Raw genomic sequence first — 14,996 nt, 5'->3', positions numbered from 1 at the left:
ACCCTCAGAGATGTTTCAATAAGCTTCTTTCACAGACCTGACACCTTCCTAGTCTGGGCACAATCCTTTCCCCTGGTACAGTCCTTGTTCCAGCTCAGGTGGTAGCTAGGGGATTTCTCATGACTGCAGCTCCCTGTGTTCTGTTCCACCCCCTTATATATCTTTTGCACAAGGCGGGGATCCTTTGTCCCTCTCTGGGTTCCCACCCCTCCTTCTCAATGGAAAAACACCAGGTTTAAGATGGATTCCAGTACCAGGTGACATGATCACATGTCACTGCATATTTTCATAAAATCATATAGAGGGCAATGTCACAGGAGGAAGGGACTCACACAAACAGGACACTCCAAGGCTTTTTTTTTTAATTTTGTCTTTGAAAATACATTTTCATGAGTTTTCTTCCAATTTATAAACTAATACTGAGCCTACTGGGCTGACCCATGATAGACAAAGTTTCAACCCAAAACAAAAGTCTCTATTCAGGGGCGGCTCTACCTTTTTGGCCGCTCCAAGCAGTCATGCCTGGGAGGCGCCCCGGAGCCGCGGGAGCAGCGGACCTCCCGCGGGCATGACTGCAGAGGGACCGCTGGTCCCGCGTGGCTCGGCTGGACCTCCCGCGGCTGCGGACGGTTCGCGGGTCCGGCGGCTCCGCTTGAGCTGCTGCAGTCATGCCTGCGGGAGGTCCAGCCGAGCCGCGGGACGAGCGCCCCCTCCGCAGTCATGCCTGCGGCAGGTCCAGTCGTCCCGGGGCTCTGGTGGACCTCCCGCAGGCATGACTGCGGCAGGTCCGCCGGCCCAGCCTGCCGCCCCCCCTCGGCTGCAGGGGACGGGCCGCTCCTCGGCTCGCAGCAGCAGGATGAGCTGGGGCCCCAGCCTTTTGCCGCCCCCTAGATTTTGCCGCCCTAGGCACCAGCTTGTTTTGCTGGTGCCTAGAGCCGCCCCTGTCTCTATTCAAGCTAAGAAACACAACCAAACAGGTGTTTTTATAAAGGAAGGGCTGATGTAGCCTTAATTATAGCTGAGACCGGCACCAGTGTAGTGTTAAAAGGAGTCTCATGTGAATATAAAATATGGCAAATCAATCGGTATACAGATTCGCATGTGGAAAGTAATCATGTGGAAATTCACTACCTTAGCCAATGGAAAGAGACAATTTTCTATCTCGTACTCTGTGCAGAATGCCTTCATCCATACACAAGTAAGATAAAAATTGAGCTAAATTTCTCCCTGTCACATGCAGCTGCAGAAAAACCTCAGACTATGGAAACTCCTGGTTTGGCAGTACATGAGCAGAGTTGTATGCCTGTGTGCTGTACAGTCACTAAAGCTGGGTGAGTTTTGCAAAGCAATTTCCACAAATATATGTTTAACTCTTTGAATACATTTGCTTTGGCCACACTTTGTGCCCCTTCTGTCTGCTTTCCATTAGCATCCATGTGCTTGACTACTGAGGGCTTTTATTTACCGGTATTTATTTTTAACAGTGATCCTACTGGGTCCAAAAATGTTCCCCCTTTTTCCTTTTCTGAATTGGCAACCCTTCAGATCAGTTGTTTCAGATCAGTGTAGTAAAGTACTCTAGAGAGCGTCTCTTTTTAAAGCTATCTTTAAATACTCTTCACACAACCTACCTCTCAGATGTGTTGTCCTGGTGATAAAGTTACATTCTTTCTGTCTCTGAAGTATCAAACTAGCACAAAGAATGATTTGAAAACATGTTTTCACTGACAGTGATGTAGGTTAACAGAATTCCAAAGGTCCAGTCCTCTTCTCCACCACCATTCTTTTTACCAGTGTGTCCCAATTTTAGAGTCCAACTCTACAGTCCTTGTTCATGTGGGGCACAATTCTGCAAGGCGCAGATCAACTCCTGGAGGTGCCCTCAATTCCCATTCATGCCAGTTTGACCAGGAAAGACAAAGGGTGCTCAACACTTTGCAGGATTGGGCTCTTGATTATGAATTCCTTAGTCACGTGAAGTCAACGGGATCACTCATTTGAGTGGAGGCTTCAGATTCACCCTTTCAAACTACACATAATTTTGAAGGCAATTGAGAGGTAGGGTTGTACTATCACCTCTTACACATCTTAGTCATTCTTGTCTGTGTGACTGTTTCACATCTCTGGGAGGTTTTGTAGGATTTGTCTCAGTGAAGCTCGGGCTATGGCATACAAATCTGAGGGGAAAACTGTAAGTGAATCAATCAGTTTCTCAACGATGAGCCTCAAACACTGGTGTGCTGCATGTAAGTCTCTGTCAAATCGCTGCCCCTCCAGCTGTAAAGCCATATGACTGCAGATGTTTCTAAATTCAACGCTATCCTAAAAGCCAAACCAAAAATAAATGAATGACAAGTAATGCTTTAGCCACACACAGCACATCTTTCTAGACAGAAACCTTCAGCATGAACTTTCATCTCTGATCTTTACACATTGCTGCAAAGTGTCATGATGTGCAACCTTGTGTCAGTTTCACCCACCCGCTTTTAAATGTCACCAGTCTCCACTGAACTTTAGCAGCTTCATATTAAAAATTATCTTTCAATTAACCATAATTTTAGTAGTTTAATTTGTGATAACTGTCTCTGGCCTGATTTTGATATTCCTGCACACCCAAAAGGCCCTCTGGCTTCCCTGAGAACTTGCTCCGCAAGTATAATCCACACCATGGCCTGTGTCCACTAGGGAAATGCATTGTGTTGAACAATGTGCTAATTAACCAGTTCTAACCAAATGACTTTGCATCTAGTGTAGACCATGCCAACCATGTTTTAAAAGTTAGGTGGACATGGTTAACTCTAGGGGGATGCTCACTAATGCTTTTTAAACACAATTTATTCTTGTCTACACTTGGTGCAAAGTAGTGTTTAACATCATGTGTGTTAATGTATTAGTTTTGTTACATAATAAGGTTCATCTGGAACATTCGTGTTCGTTTTGTTACATAATGAATGTTCCAGATGAACCGTAGGAGAATGTTGATCTTTGTCCCCCTATAGAAGCTGCTCCACTTAAGAGGTTTATGAGTCTGCTACGTCTTCTAATTCATATACTTGATCCTTTCTCTGAAATGGTAAAGGCTTGTGCTTTTAGCTTTCTAAGAACTGAGTTTAGACTCTGTTATCAGCTGTCATTCTTAAAGGAATGCAGGTTCAAGCCCCTCATGGGCCAAAGCTCCATTATTTCAAATAAAGCCCTGTTAAAACTGCACAAATGTGTTTAATCTAGGCAGTACCTGCTACATTATGGTAACATTAAAGGTGATCTGCAAACAAAACATCAAAAAGGAGTGAACACTGAAATATGTGCTGAATGGCCTCACTAAGCGGGCAGGGGTGAGCAATTGGCACAAAAATAATGCAAAACTAACCAGTTTGGTTTTAGACCCCCTAGAAGTCCTCTGGCATTAGTTGGACGTCTGCTGCAGGTGCGGAGATTCCATCGTTGTGGAATGTCCCCAACACTGGAAAACTGGGGAGCACTAAGGCATGACCATTTAAAAAAAATATATTTTGATTGTTTCTTTGAAGGTCACCTTTCGAATCCTGATCTATAAAGCTCCCTTTAGTAGAATTCAGAAATGTTCTAGATATAAAATCCCTAGTGCAATTTATTTTACCTCTTAATATATTTGAATAAGTAAACAAGCTAGTCATGCCAGCTTTTCCAGGTTTCCAGCGCATGGGAACTTTGGGATACAGGACAGAAAATGAAATTTTTCATTCTTTCTCCTTTCAAAAAAAACTGGATACTAACTGAAGTAAATAGAAAAGTGTGCTTACTAAAAAAGCCCTTCTGTATTAGGGCTCCACTGTTCTAAACCTGTGAACTGAAGTGATAGAGAGCAATAGCTCAAGTGGTTCATAGTTTCTATTAAAATACTAACACAATAAATATTTGCAGTGATTTCATTTGAAGTGTTTTCAATTTCAGTGCAGGAGCATATCCTTCCTGCAGCTGTTGTTTGTCAAGACCCATATGTTTAGACAGATGAGTTAATATCCTACATGGCACTGGCAGAGCTACAGCAGAATAAGAACTGCATGGCCCACTATCTCTAAATCTCTTAAAATTAGGACCTAAAATATTCAACCAGTCTTTGAGTGCTTTGGATATTTATCACTTGACACTGAGCTGAATCAGTAGGACATGTCTACTTGAACAGCTTTTATTTTTGATCACTATTATAAATGTATTAATTACTGTTAATTAATTACTAGTGTAATTTAGTTTATGATGATGCTATCCTTAACAAGACACCATTAAAGAGAATAAGGCCTGTTTAGTTCTGTTCTTTTTTTACTTTTAACTGTTAAATAGATAAATCAAGTAGATCTTTATGGTTTGCAGTCAGGAACATTGTTTTTTTCTTAAGCGTGCTCACAAGTGCCTGGTCTAGTGGATTTGTTATGAAGTTGGAATATAGAAGATTCTAAGTTCCAGTCTGCTCTTTTGCTGACTCAGTGGCTGTGTCTACATCAGGCATTTTTACCAAGAATTTTCCACAATGACTATCCCCGGTTCAGCTCCACTGGTAGTAGCAATAGTGCAGACAATGTTGCTGGCATTCATTAGCATTTTAACCACCATGTTGTTTATATCTGCTGTAAGCAGTGTTAGACAACATGGTGGCTGAAAGGCCTGCAACCACCAAGTGCCTTGTCTATAATACTGCTTCCATCACTGCTGGTACCATTGGTGGAACTGAAGCAATGGTGGAAATTTTTGGCCAAATTCTAGTGTGGACCAGTATTGATTGAGATGGGGCCTATAGGTGCTACCATAATACAAATTATAATACATCATAATGCCTGGGCTTGAAAAGAACCACAATTGAAGTAAAGTTTTTTAATGTAATTATAAGATGGTTTGGCCCCATTTAAATGGGCAAGTCCAGTCACTATTAGTAGATGGCCGGGGAGCCATTGTGCTTTAAACACAGTAAAATATTTAGGGAAGATAGTGCTTTAAGCTCCTTGCCTTAATTTGCTCATCTATAAAATGGACATAAGTAAGCATTATTGCATAGGGATGTTGAGAGAATTAGCTAATGTTTGTAAAGCATTTTGAAAATATAAGCATTATAGACGTGCGAAATGTTATTTCTCAGAAAATTAAAAACATATTAGTTTTCTTGGGGTTTCCCCACTTCCTCTCTTCCCTCTCCCACCTTTGAAAAGAGTTTATTTCACATTTGTAAAAGGTGCCACAATGACAACACTAAATATTTGAGTCCTGTCTCCTCAGAAGAGGTATAATGCAAGCTTCCCTGCCAATAAGCCTCAACTTCTTCCGAAGGAACATCTGTAGGGGTGGTCGTCTTAAAGTCCCTCCAACCATAGTGTTTCAGAACATTTATATTTAGGAAGACTTTTATGTATTGTTTCCGATGAGTCATCTCTCACAAAAAATTACAAGAAATTATTAATAGCTGTATAAAGTCACTGTGTGAAAAAATTAAAACCAGTCATCCTGTGGTTTGCCACCATATAGCCTCTTTCTAACAAAGCAGGCACAAATGCAGAGTACAGAGCAATCGTCAGGGTGAAGACATTGTTAATGTCATGTAGCCATGAGTACCTATTTTCTCACTGAATTCATAGTGATTCTGGAGACAATTCCAAAAATGATCTCCATGCTGTTAGAAATAAAACCAAAAATTGTTCATTTGTCAACATTTTAAATATACCCAAACAACTTAAAATGATGCTTATAGTTTGCACTTTGGCGCAACCTCTCCATGGTCAATCTTCATATTAATTACTGTAAGAATGAAAAATCATTGCTAGAAGATACGGGAATTATGTTATAACCTCATTAGCTACCCAAAAAAAGTGCGTGTGTGCGCACTTAATTGGTTTAATGTGTGGTGGCAGGTAAAGATTCTGTTGCTGTTTTATAAGAATTCTGATGAAAGTCAATTTTTTGATTGCCATCACCACTAAGCCACTCTTTATGAATCAGAGTATCATCTACTCTAGAGCCAGTTGTTTTGTGGGAAAAGAGAACCTTCCCTTTGGGTCAGAAATCAGCTTTCAGAAAATAGGATTTTATTAAGTGTAATTACAAATACTTTATTGCAACAACTATCAGTTCTATGGCGCTTTGGAAAAAATGGTGAAAATCATGTGAGAAAAGAGCACAGTGCTTGTGTTGCTGGCACTACACCCTGGCCATTTTCTGAGTGAATAATGTGTTGGCATTACAGTATTTTTCAAAGATTATCATAGCTAAAGAGGACTAGCTGGGATACAGAGCCTAGCTCGTCTAGTCCTCCAGTTTGAATCTAGTCTAGGTCAATAGTTTCTGATGTCACATCTCTTGGCTGCTGAGTGAGCATATGGTTTCAGTTCTGTTCCCTATATATTGTTCTCAATATAGCAGAAAAACAAAAATCAACAAACAGTGGTACTGTTGCTGACAGTCTGAGCAGAGAGACTAGGGATGCAGACCTTGATTCTGCAAAGAGGTCCCCCTGGGCACCCCCTTACGCCTGCACAGAGTCCCACTTCTTTCCTGGTGTATATTAACATAGTTCCATTGATTTCAATGCAGCTATGCCAGTTTACACCAGTTGAAGATCTAACACGGTGAAGCAACAAATAGGCATAAAGGTCCACCAAGATGGATCTATTCCTTTATGATTATGGAGACCTCCTCACACCTAGCGACAGAACACCAGTGGCGAGGCATGGGGAACTCGCATTGTCAGGCAGTTCTCACTATCCAGAACTGTCCGTCTGCCACCTTTCACATGCACTATTTTTTAAAAAATACCAAAACTGTTTTGAAACTGTGATAGTTATTTTAACTTCCTAGTATAATTTATATTCCATTTCCAGCTGGCTAAGATCCAGTTTAGTCCAATCCAATCTTGTTATACATTTCTGAGTTAGTAACACTTCAGTGACCCCTCCGTTACTCCAGCTCAGGAGGCAGGATGTTATCAAAGAGCAGTGGTCATGAAGTCTGCACCTGCCCATAGCACCGGGAAGCTGCACACTCCCATTTCAGGAATCTTTTCATTTTATGTTTTCTTTTCAAATACATGCAAAGTGCTGCCCAAAATACAAAATCTCTCGCTTTTAGTACTGTACTGACTGATCTGTTCACCCTGGAAATGTATAATTAGGGTAGAGAAACATATTATTTTAGCATTGATGTCTGAAATCCAAAGTCACTAGTATATTGTTTGTGGATCATGATGCCAGTAAGTGACCTGTCAAACTTAAAGGAAGGTCCATCAGAATTCTCACAGGAGCTTAACCTTCCATCATAAATTAACACTGAGCCACTTCTCTCAGGCTTCCCAGGCCAATATCGTCTGATGCATCCTGGGAGCTAGAGAAAGCATTGCTTTCAGGTCTATGGTAGTCTCTGGAGTATGCACGTTTTACTGTGTTAGAATGCCAGTTGTTTGGATCTTTTTTCACAAGCCACATGTAGCTATATTTTTGGGACACTTTTATAGCAACCTGTGACTTTTTTTCCAACTGACACCACCAATAAAAATATAAATAATACCATCAGATGCATTTCTGGACTGTCTGGAACAGCCCTGCAGAGCATCAACTGTAGCAAGTAACGAATGTATTTGTGGTATGACTGAGACCAAGCTGGCCATTTAGCACTTAAGAGCATTTCTGTGCTCTGAGAATGATTGTGTTTTGGCTGTAGAAAGTGTGACTGAATGGACAGCTGCTATTTTTATTCTGTTTGAGAGGTTATGGCCATCTCATCTGAGAACTGCAGCTAAAAGTTCAGTTGTAAGAGGCTTTTTCCATCTAAATTTCCCGGCAGGATGAACATGTAAACTGAACCTTGAGAATCCAACTGTTTTAAAACTAAAACCTACAGCAATTATTCACAGCTAAAAGACCTAATTAAATTACTCAGATTTTATGGAAACACACCACAGAATTTATTTAACCTAGCCATAGAAACTGACCCAGGAAAATCCCAGTGTTCAGTTGGTCCTGATAATGGGCATTCCCTGAAGAAAAGATCTAACCTGACTTCAAGCAGAATAGTAATATGAGAATCCAAAGTTAGTGTTATTCCCAGTGGCATCTAAAATATACATTCACCCACACAGATATTAAAGCTCTTCTGGGAAAAAATAGAAAGAAAATAAAGCCTTCTTTGAGGTGGATGTATTTTATCTGGTTAGTATTTGTGCTAATGAAGAATATTATTTATTTTTACATATTAGCAATGACGGTGTCATATTGGAAAGTCAATATTACAACATTCCAATAAACAATTGTACATTCGTTTTTCCACTAGCATAGGAATGCTAGGTCTACCCATTTCAGCTGATTTTTTTTTTTAATTCTTGACTTTTTCCACTTCACACAAGGCTTTTTCCTCTTTCACTCCTTACTCCCCACAAGTGAATTTATTTCTGGTGAAAAGTCTTAGATTAATACACCTGGACAATGAAATAATCTAGACCAAAATTTTCAAAGGTAGCCTGTGATTTTTTTTTTTTTGGTGCCTCAGTTGTTGAGTGCCCAACTTTTGAGATACTTTGGTTTTGATTTTCAGAAGTATTGACCAGCTACAACTTCAGTTGAAGTCAGAGGTGCTCAGCACCTCTGGAAAAATCAGGTCCCTGACATGTCTCAGACTGGACACACAAATACTCAGGCACCTAAAATCAGAAGCAACTTCTGAAAATGTTGACATTGGTTTTTCACTGAACAGATATGGCTCCAGCTGCCCTGCCAATGCCAATCTGCACCTAGAGGGTCTGCCTGCTAAGGTGAAAGGGTAGAGACATCCGTATATTGGTTCGATTTACGGCCTCTGTTAGAAAGATCAACAAGAATGTGAACTGGGGTGAAATGTGCTTTTTGTGATGTGTACATCTGTTGTGAAAAATTGGACAGAGACTACAATTCATTTTACATAATAAGTCATCCTAAGGTAATGACTTTTGGCCACAATCAAGCTGCACCAAATTTGAACCCAGAGACTAGCAGGTGATGGATTCTATCACACACACATGAATTACCCAGTCCCCTATGCATGGCTTTTTCTTGAATGTCAAAGGGCCACAAGAATTTTTCTTGTGATAATATGCACCACCCTTTTACCAGCAAAATGAGGACCGCATCTTACAGATGTTCACTAAATCTCAGCTATAAATATAACTTGTCATTCTGGAATCATATACGCTGGTTCTCTTACTCAATGAAAATCGACATTTCACTTACAAGTCACTCTTTGTCTCTTGATATTTGTTGACTGGGGCTCTTCAGGTACCAGAACAGCACATGGGAGTTTGAGGCTTTATGTGGAAAATGTAAATATCGCCTAAAAAAAATTCTATGCGTCCTAATTTATGGTTTAAAGCATCACTAACCCCAACTACAACAAAAGAGCATTTGTATCCAGTACCCCCGCGGTGCTAGCACAAAGGATTGTCATTGACTTTATAATTATTTTGTAAACTCTGTACAATCCTAAAATGATTTGGAGTAATTACTTCATTGCAAATTAACGTAAATAAAACTGCTCCAGTCAGTCTGACAGAATCCAGCAGGGCCGCCCAGAGGATTCAGAGGGCCTGGAGCAAAGCAATTTCGGGGGCCCCTTCCATAAAAAAAAGTTGCAATACTATAGAATACGATATTCTCATGGGGGCCCCTGCAGGGCCTGGGGCAAATTGCCCCACATGTGTCATTCCCCCCTTCCCCCTCCCCGGGTGGCCCTGGAATCCAGCATATACAAGGATGTCCTGAACAGTGCAATTAACTGCCCATTTGCAGAAGGAAGCCCAGGCCAAGAGTCCTCTGATCTCTCACTACTTACTTTTAGGTGAATAGGAAAAGGATGTTCCTGAAACAGAGGGAGCAGGAGAGTCTGTTCCACACTGACAAGCTGGGATGTTGAATCTACTATTCGGGACAGCACGCTGTGCACAGCAATCCGTGTAAGTGTTCGGGGCCTGGGTGGGCCCAGCTGTCTTGAATCCTTTGGCCTGGGCTCACCTGGGTTGGAAAGAGCCTGGGATCCACATTCTTCTTCCTCCTCAGAGGTTTTGCTTGCTGCTCTTCTGCCTTCCTCCTGCTCCTGAGCCCGACTAGACCTGGCTGCATCCAGGCCCAGTCCCATGTCATGCAGAGCCGGGCCATACATACCTGTGCTGAGCGGTGGAGAGGCCTGATCCAATTTGTAGTGGGGATGGCAGGCTCTGGCATCCTCACCTTGCTGCTGGTGGTGCAAGAGCTGCAGAGTTTGGAGAGCAACCAGCTGGTGGTTGAGGGAGACAAATAAAGGTACTGATCTGGCCATCAGCTCTCTTGCTTCTCTTCCCCTCCACGGGATGGAGTGTTTTTAAACCTTGTTTGGCCTTTTCCCCTCCCCCCCTTTTCTTATCTCTTCCCCCAGTGGGTGGCCGCCTGCACCTTCCCTTCAGCCTGGGGTCAATAGGTGTGGTTCATTTCAGCACTTGTTAAAAAGATCAGCCCTTCATTGTATTTCTTGGACCCAAGCTCCATGGAGCTTCTCATGTGTACATTTTCAGACAGGCAGCTGGTTTCTTATCCTTTCTGGAGAACTACCTCCATACGCACTGTATTTTGTGTGGGTGCCTAAATTTGTAACACATTTCTTTTAATGTGTTTGCACTAGTTGGTATAAATCCTTATGGTTTCTCCTGGGATGAGATCTATTAACTCTCTCTCATTTCAGGGGTGAGGGAGGGAAGGGAGACTTATTTTGGACTCGTGTAGGAAATTTTTAAAGTCTCTCTCCCTTTGGAGAGGAAGGATTTTACAATGTGTTTCAGTGAGTAATTTTAAAATGAGAGTAGGGCCAGAAGCAAAACCTTACATCCAAACACCTCCAAACTTCAGGGATGTTAAGAGCTCGTTCTGAACTCTGCAGCTCAGGCTCAGCTCTATTATTAATGGATTCACAGTAGTTTAAAATTGCTTTCATTCATGTTGCCCCCATCTGACAACTAGAAGGCACATAAACATAGTTGTAATGGTCCCTCACTCTCCTGCTCAGAGGGAGGCCACTCAGGCTGGCCCTGTCTGGCCAGGACCAGAGTCTGCAAGACAGCCAAGAGCCCACAATAGGGCTGTGCAATTAATAGTCACTGTCAGGCTTTAGCCTGGGTTTGGGTAGCTCAAGTAGTCAGCCCTTAAACAGAGTCTATCCGGGCTGGTTGTGGCCTGGGCAGAGCTCAGGCAGCCAGCAAGCAAAACCAGTCTACAGGTGAGCTGGGGGCTGGGGCCTGGGCTTGAGTCGGCTCAGGTTGCCAGCAAACAAAACGGTCTCTAAGGGCTGGCTTTGGTCTGGGCAGTGCTCACGCAGCCAGCAAACAAAACAGTCTCTGAGGGTGACTGGTAAGGGAAGCTCCTCTTCAGACCTAGAGCCTCCTTGCACAGTGTAGGGGGTCAGGGGAACACTGGCCCACCCTACTCCACCGCATCCCAACCCAGGGCCCTGGCAGGGGCAGGATTGGCTGTCCCTGCGTCAGCTGGGATCCAGCCGCAATACGCCGACTAAGCCACACCTGGCTCTGCAGCCAGCTGCTCCGGGGCTGCCCCGGGCCACTTCCTGCCACCCCAGGGTTCGGTACCACTAGCCTCCAGGCCTCTTCCAGCTCCTTGGGGTAGATGGCAGCAGGCACTCCAAACCAGTCCTTGTCAGAATCTGTGGATTGGGCACTGCCCGGTAAGGGTTCCTCTTGAGGACACAGCCAAACCAGCAGAGCATCCTTCTTCTCCACAGACTTTCCCCTAACTTTGCTGCAGGGCCAGCCTTTTATACTTCCAGTGAGGGCGGCGGGGCGATGTAGGCTCCGCCCTCCAAGGGGAGTGTAATGGTCACTCGCTACAGTAGTGTAAACAAGACTTCTGGATTGACACTGGTTTTCCAAGTGCCTGCTTCTAGGAAAGGGGAAACTTGTGGTGAGAAGGATCATCAATCAATTATTATTATTATTATTTTGTATATTAAAGCTGAAATTGTTGTTGGTAAAGTTAAAATGTTTATTTCTCTGCTTTTGTTGTTATTTTATTATGAACTCCAAGATAATCTAAACCTGTAAGCTTGACAGTGCTCTTTTTGGAGTGAGGAAAAATCCCAATTCAAGCCGGAAAGTAGTTGGAAATAGGAAGGGTGAACGAGTCCCACCTGAAATAACTTCAAAAAAGGCATTTCTGGCTTTGGAAAGTGAGCCAGAAGGATCCTATATGTTTTTCTATATGGTCCCCATGGGACTTAAAACTGTAAGATTTGATGCTAAACCTATTTCTGTGCTGTGAAACCAGGGACAGCTGTACAAATATTTGCTGTTTTTAATTAAACCTAACATTGCTACTTCCTTGATTTAAGTTAGGGTAAAGGACTGGCAATTTAATGCTTTGATAGATGAGGAAAAACAGTTGTGGGTGTTGTGTTTCAGAAAAATGTTATAAAACAAGAAATCGGCGGGGAAAGGTCCCAAAGGCTATCATAGCGCAATCCTTGTGCTTTTTCTGTCAAATCATTTTTTCCCTTATCCATTCAGCAAATCTTTCTACTGGAATTCTGTTATTTTTTCCTTGAAAATCTTATATCTAAACTTTTCATTTGGTCCCAAATTAAACTTTAGCTCATGTTCTCTTGTTTTCATATTCTTTATAAATGTAAAGAGGTTTGCTTTGATTGGGGATTCAGTTCTGAATTCTAATGCCCTACTGAGGTCAGCTGGCTCAATGCCTCAAAGCTTCCACTGAGGAATTATTGCGCCTCGCTGCCCCATACTCCAGGCTGTGCTTTAATGTCACAATCTGGTCCAAAATCATAATCCAGGAAATGGACTTGAGATGAGAAGGAGATAAGTTGCTTTTATTTTATTTTATTTTTTTAGGGCAAGGAGGCAGATTTTGCAAAAATGGAAATCCAAGCGTATATATAACATGAAATGGCCAGTCTAGAAAGAATTTGTGTATTGACTGAAATTATGCTAGAACTGAAATTGTCTTTCTCTGAAACTGCTGAATTTATTTCAGAGAACTCTGCTCAACCTTTTGAGAGCTTTATGATTAATCAATAGATGTGTTGTAATAAGAGATTTTTGCTTTCAGCTGTTTTGAAAAACCCTGCAGCACTCTGATAAGAAGCTTGCAGAAAAACCTCGGAAGGGGTTTAAATATCGTGAAATTACATTTCTTTTAATTGGACATAAAAAGCATGGTGATAGTATCAGGACCTTTAGTCTGCATGAACAGTAATTAGTTTTAAGATTAATTTCTACTTAATTAGAGCCTTAATGTTAAGTTTAAATTTAGAAAATCCAACATGGCTGACTCAGATGGTGGCTATAGGGATGATGTAATACTGGAGAATGACTCAGCAAAGTCCTAGCATCCAAAATGGCATCAGGGGAAGAGCACTTCTAGAGTGACAGCATGCTAATTACAGGCAAGCACATGTGACATTATGCTAATAAAAGGGGCGGATCTAGACAGGAAGAGAAAATACGTTAATATCTGGGCGCTGATTGGTTGAGCCAGGTTAATAAATTATGTTAATGAGCTGACCTTGAGAGAGCAAGCAGCATATAAGGCCAACAGCCAGCAGGCTAAACTTGTAGTGGGTTTGGGGGTTGGTGGAGAACAGAAGCTGCAACTCACCTGCTAAGAAAAGATGCTATCTGGAAAACATCTCCCTTAGAAGAAGCAGCAGCAGCAGAATCCTGAGATTACCTGGCAATGGCTACTATAGCAACCCAGCCAACGAAGAAGGCAATAGCTTTTAGGACAGCACAGGCTTCTGTATCTGTCACCAGAGGGCAGCTTTCACCTCAGGAGTTTCTCCGAGATCAAGTGGCCACCTCAACTAGCCATAAGACAGAGCAGAAGGATCCTTAGATGTAACAGAGGGGATCTAAGAAGGAGCATAAGTCTGATTTTCTATCTATTGTTAAGGAATGTGTGGGTTTCACTTGTAAATAAGGTTGGATGCCAGTGATCTGAGTGAGAGCTCCCCTACCCATTCTGTGACTAGCCTGATCAGCCCTCACAGGATGTGAATGTAAATATTAATGTAAATAGGTAGTGTTAGGTATTAAGTGTTTGTTAGATGTTAAATGTCAATGTGAATGTGAAGTAACTGTTTTATTCTTAATCTGTACACGTGGTAATGATTTCTCATATGTGTATATAGAGGCCGCACATATTACATTGTATTAAGTACGAGATTAATTGGAACATTAAGTGTAAAAGCCTTTGTGTATGCGGGACCCCTATGTGCTTGTTACATTGAAACCACTGTATTTCTTATGTGTTAAAAATATTCTGTGTAGTCTGTGTCTTTTATTTTGCTGTGGCGCTTTAATTCTTTAATGTAACTCTGTTGCATTTTACTATGTTCTATGTATCCTTTCTTGCTTCATTCACTACATTATAACCACTTATTTCCTTTAAATAAATCATCCTTTTGTTTTGTTTTCCAAGAATTACTGCTTGTGTGTCCATTCTTGATCAGAAGGCTGTATCCGTGTCCTTTCAGGGATTAGCAAGACTAGCTTGCTCTGGGGAGCCCGCTGCACATCAGAGACAAACCCCCTGGTAATACTCTGGCAATTCCTGTAGGGCGGACCACAATCTTGTTTACCCTTTTTGTGAAATTAGACAAATTTGTAGGTAATTTAATTAGTGTCTAAATTTTAGGGTAACAAGATCAGCAAGGCAGCATGGGCCAATGGATGATGCACTGGGCTGGGATTCAGGAGACTCGGGTTTTGCTCCTAGCTCTGTCAGCCATCATGCATGACCTTGAACAAGTCACTTTACCTCTTGGTGACTGCTTCCACCCTTCATCTAGTTAGATTTGTAAGCCTCACTTGAAGCTTGCCAACTTCTGGAACTCTGGCCTGAGCCTCTTGGGGGGTCATACTTCCTATAATAATACAACTACAACAATAATGGCAACCTGAGCCCTCTGCCACCACACCATTTCCCAGTATGAATGGAGACAGAAGAACTAAACTT

General features: G+C 42.1%; 1 protein-coding gene across 1 annotated transcript; it reads right to left on the bottom strand.

Moving 5' to 3' along the window:
- Positions 1-946: 946 nt before the first annotated feature.
- Positions 947-10,373, bottom strand: DLEU7 (deleted in lymphocytic leukemia 7). The gene is made up of 2 exons (XM_039545737.1): positions 9,817-10,373; positions 947-2,322 (listed from the first exon to the last, which is right to left on the bottom strand). Exons 1-2 carry the CDS (start codon positions 10,297-10,299, stop codon positions 2,116-2,118), a joined length of 690 nt encoding a protein of 229 aa, XP_039401671.1. The 5' UTR covers positions 10,300-10,373; the 3' UTR covers positions 947-2,115.
- Positions 10,374-14,996: the final 4,623 nt, after the last annotated feature.

Source organism: Mauremys reevesii, linkage group 1 (assembly GCF_016161935.1).
Source record: "Mauremys reevesii isolate NIE-2019 linkage group 1, ASM1616193v1, whole genome shotgun sequence".
Classification (NCBI taxonomy): Eukaryota; Metazoa; Chordata; order Testudines; family Geoemydidae; genus Mauremys; species Mauremys reevesii.
The sequence above is the reverse complement of the archived record's forward strand: the minus strand, read 5'-3'. Positions and strand labels throughout refer to the sequence as shown.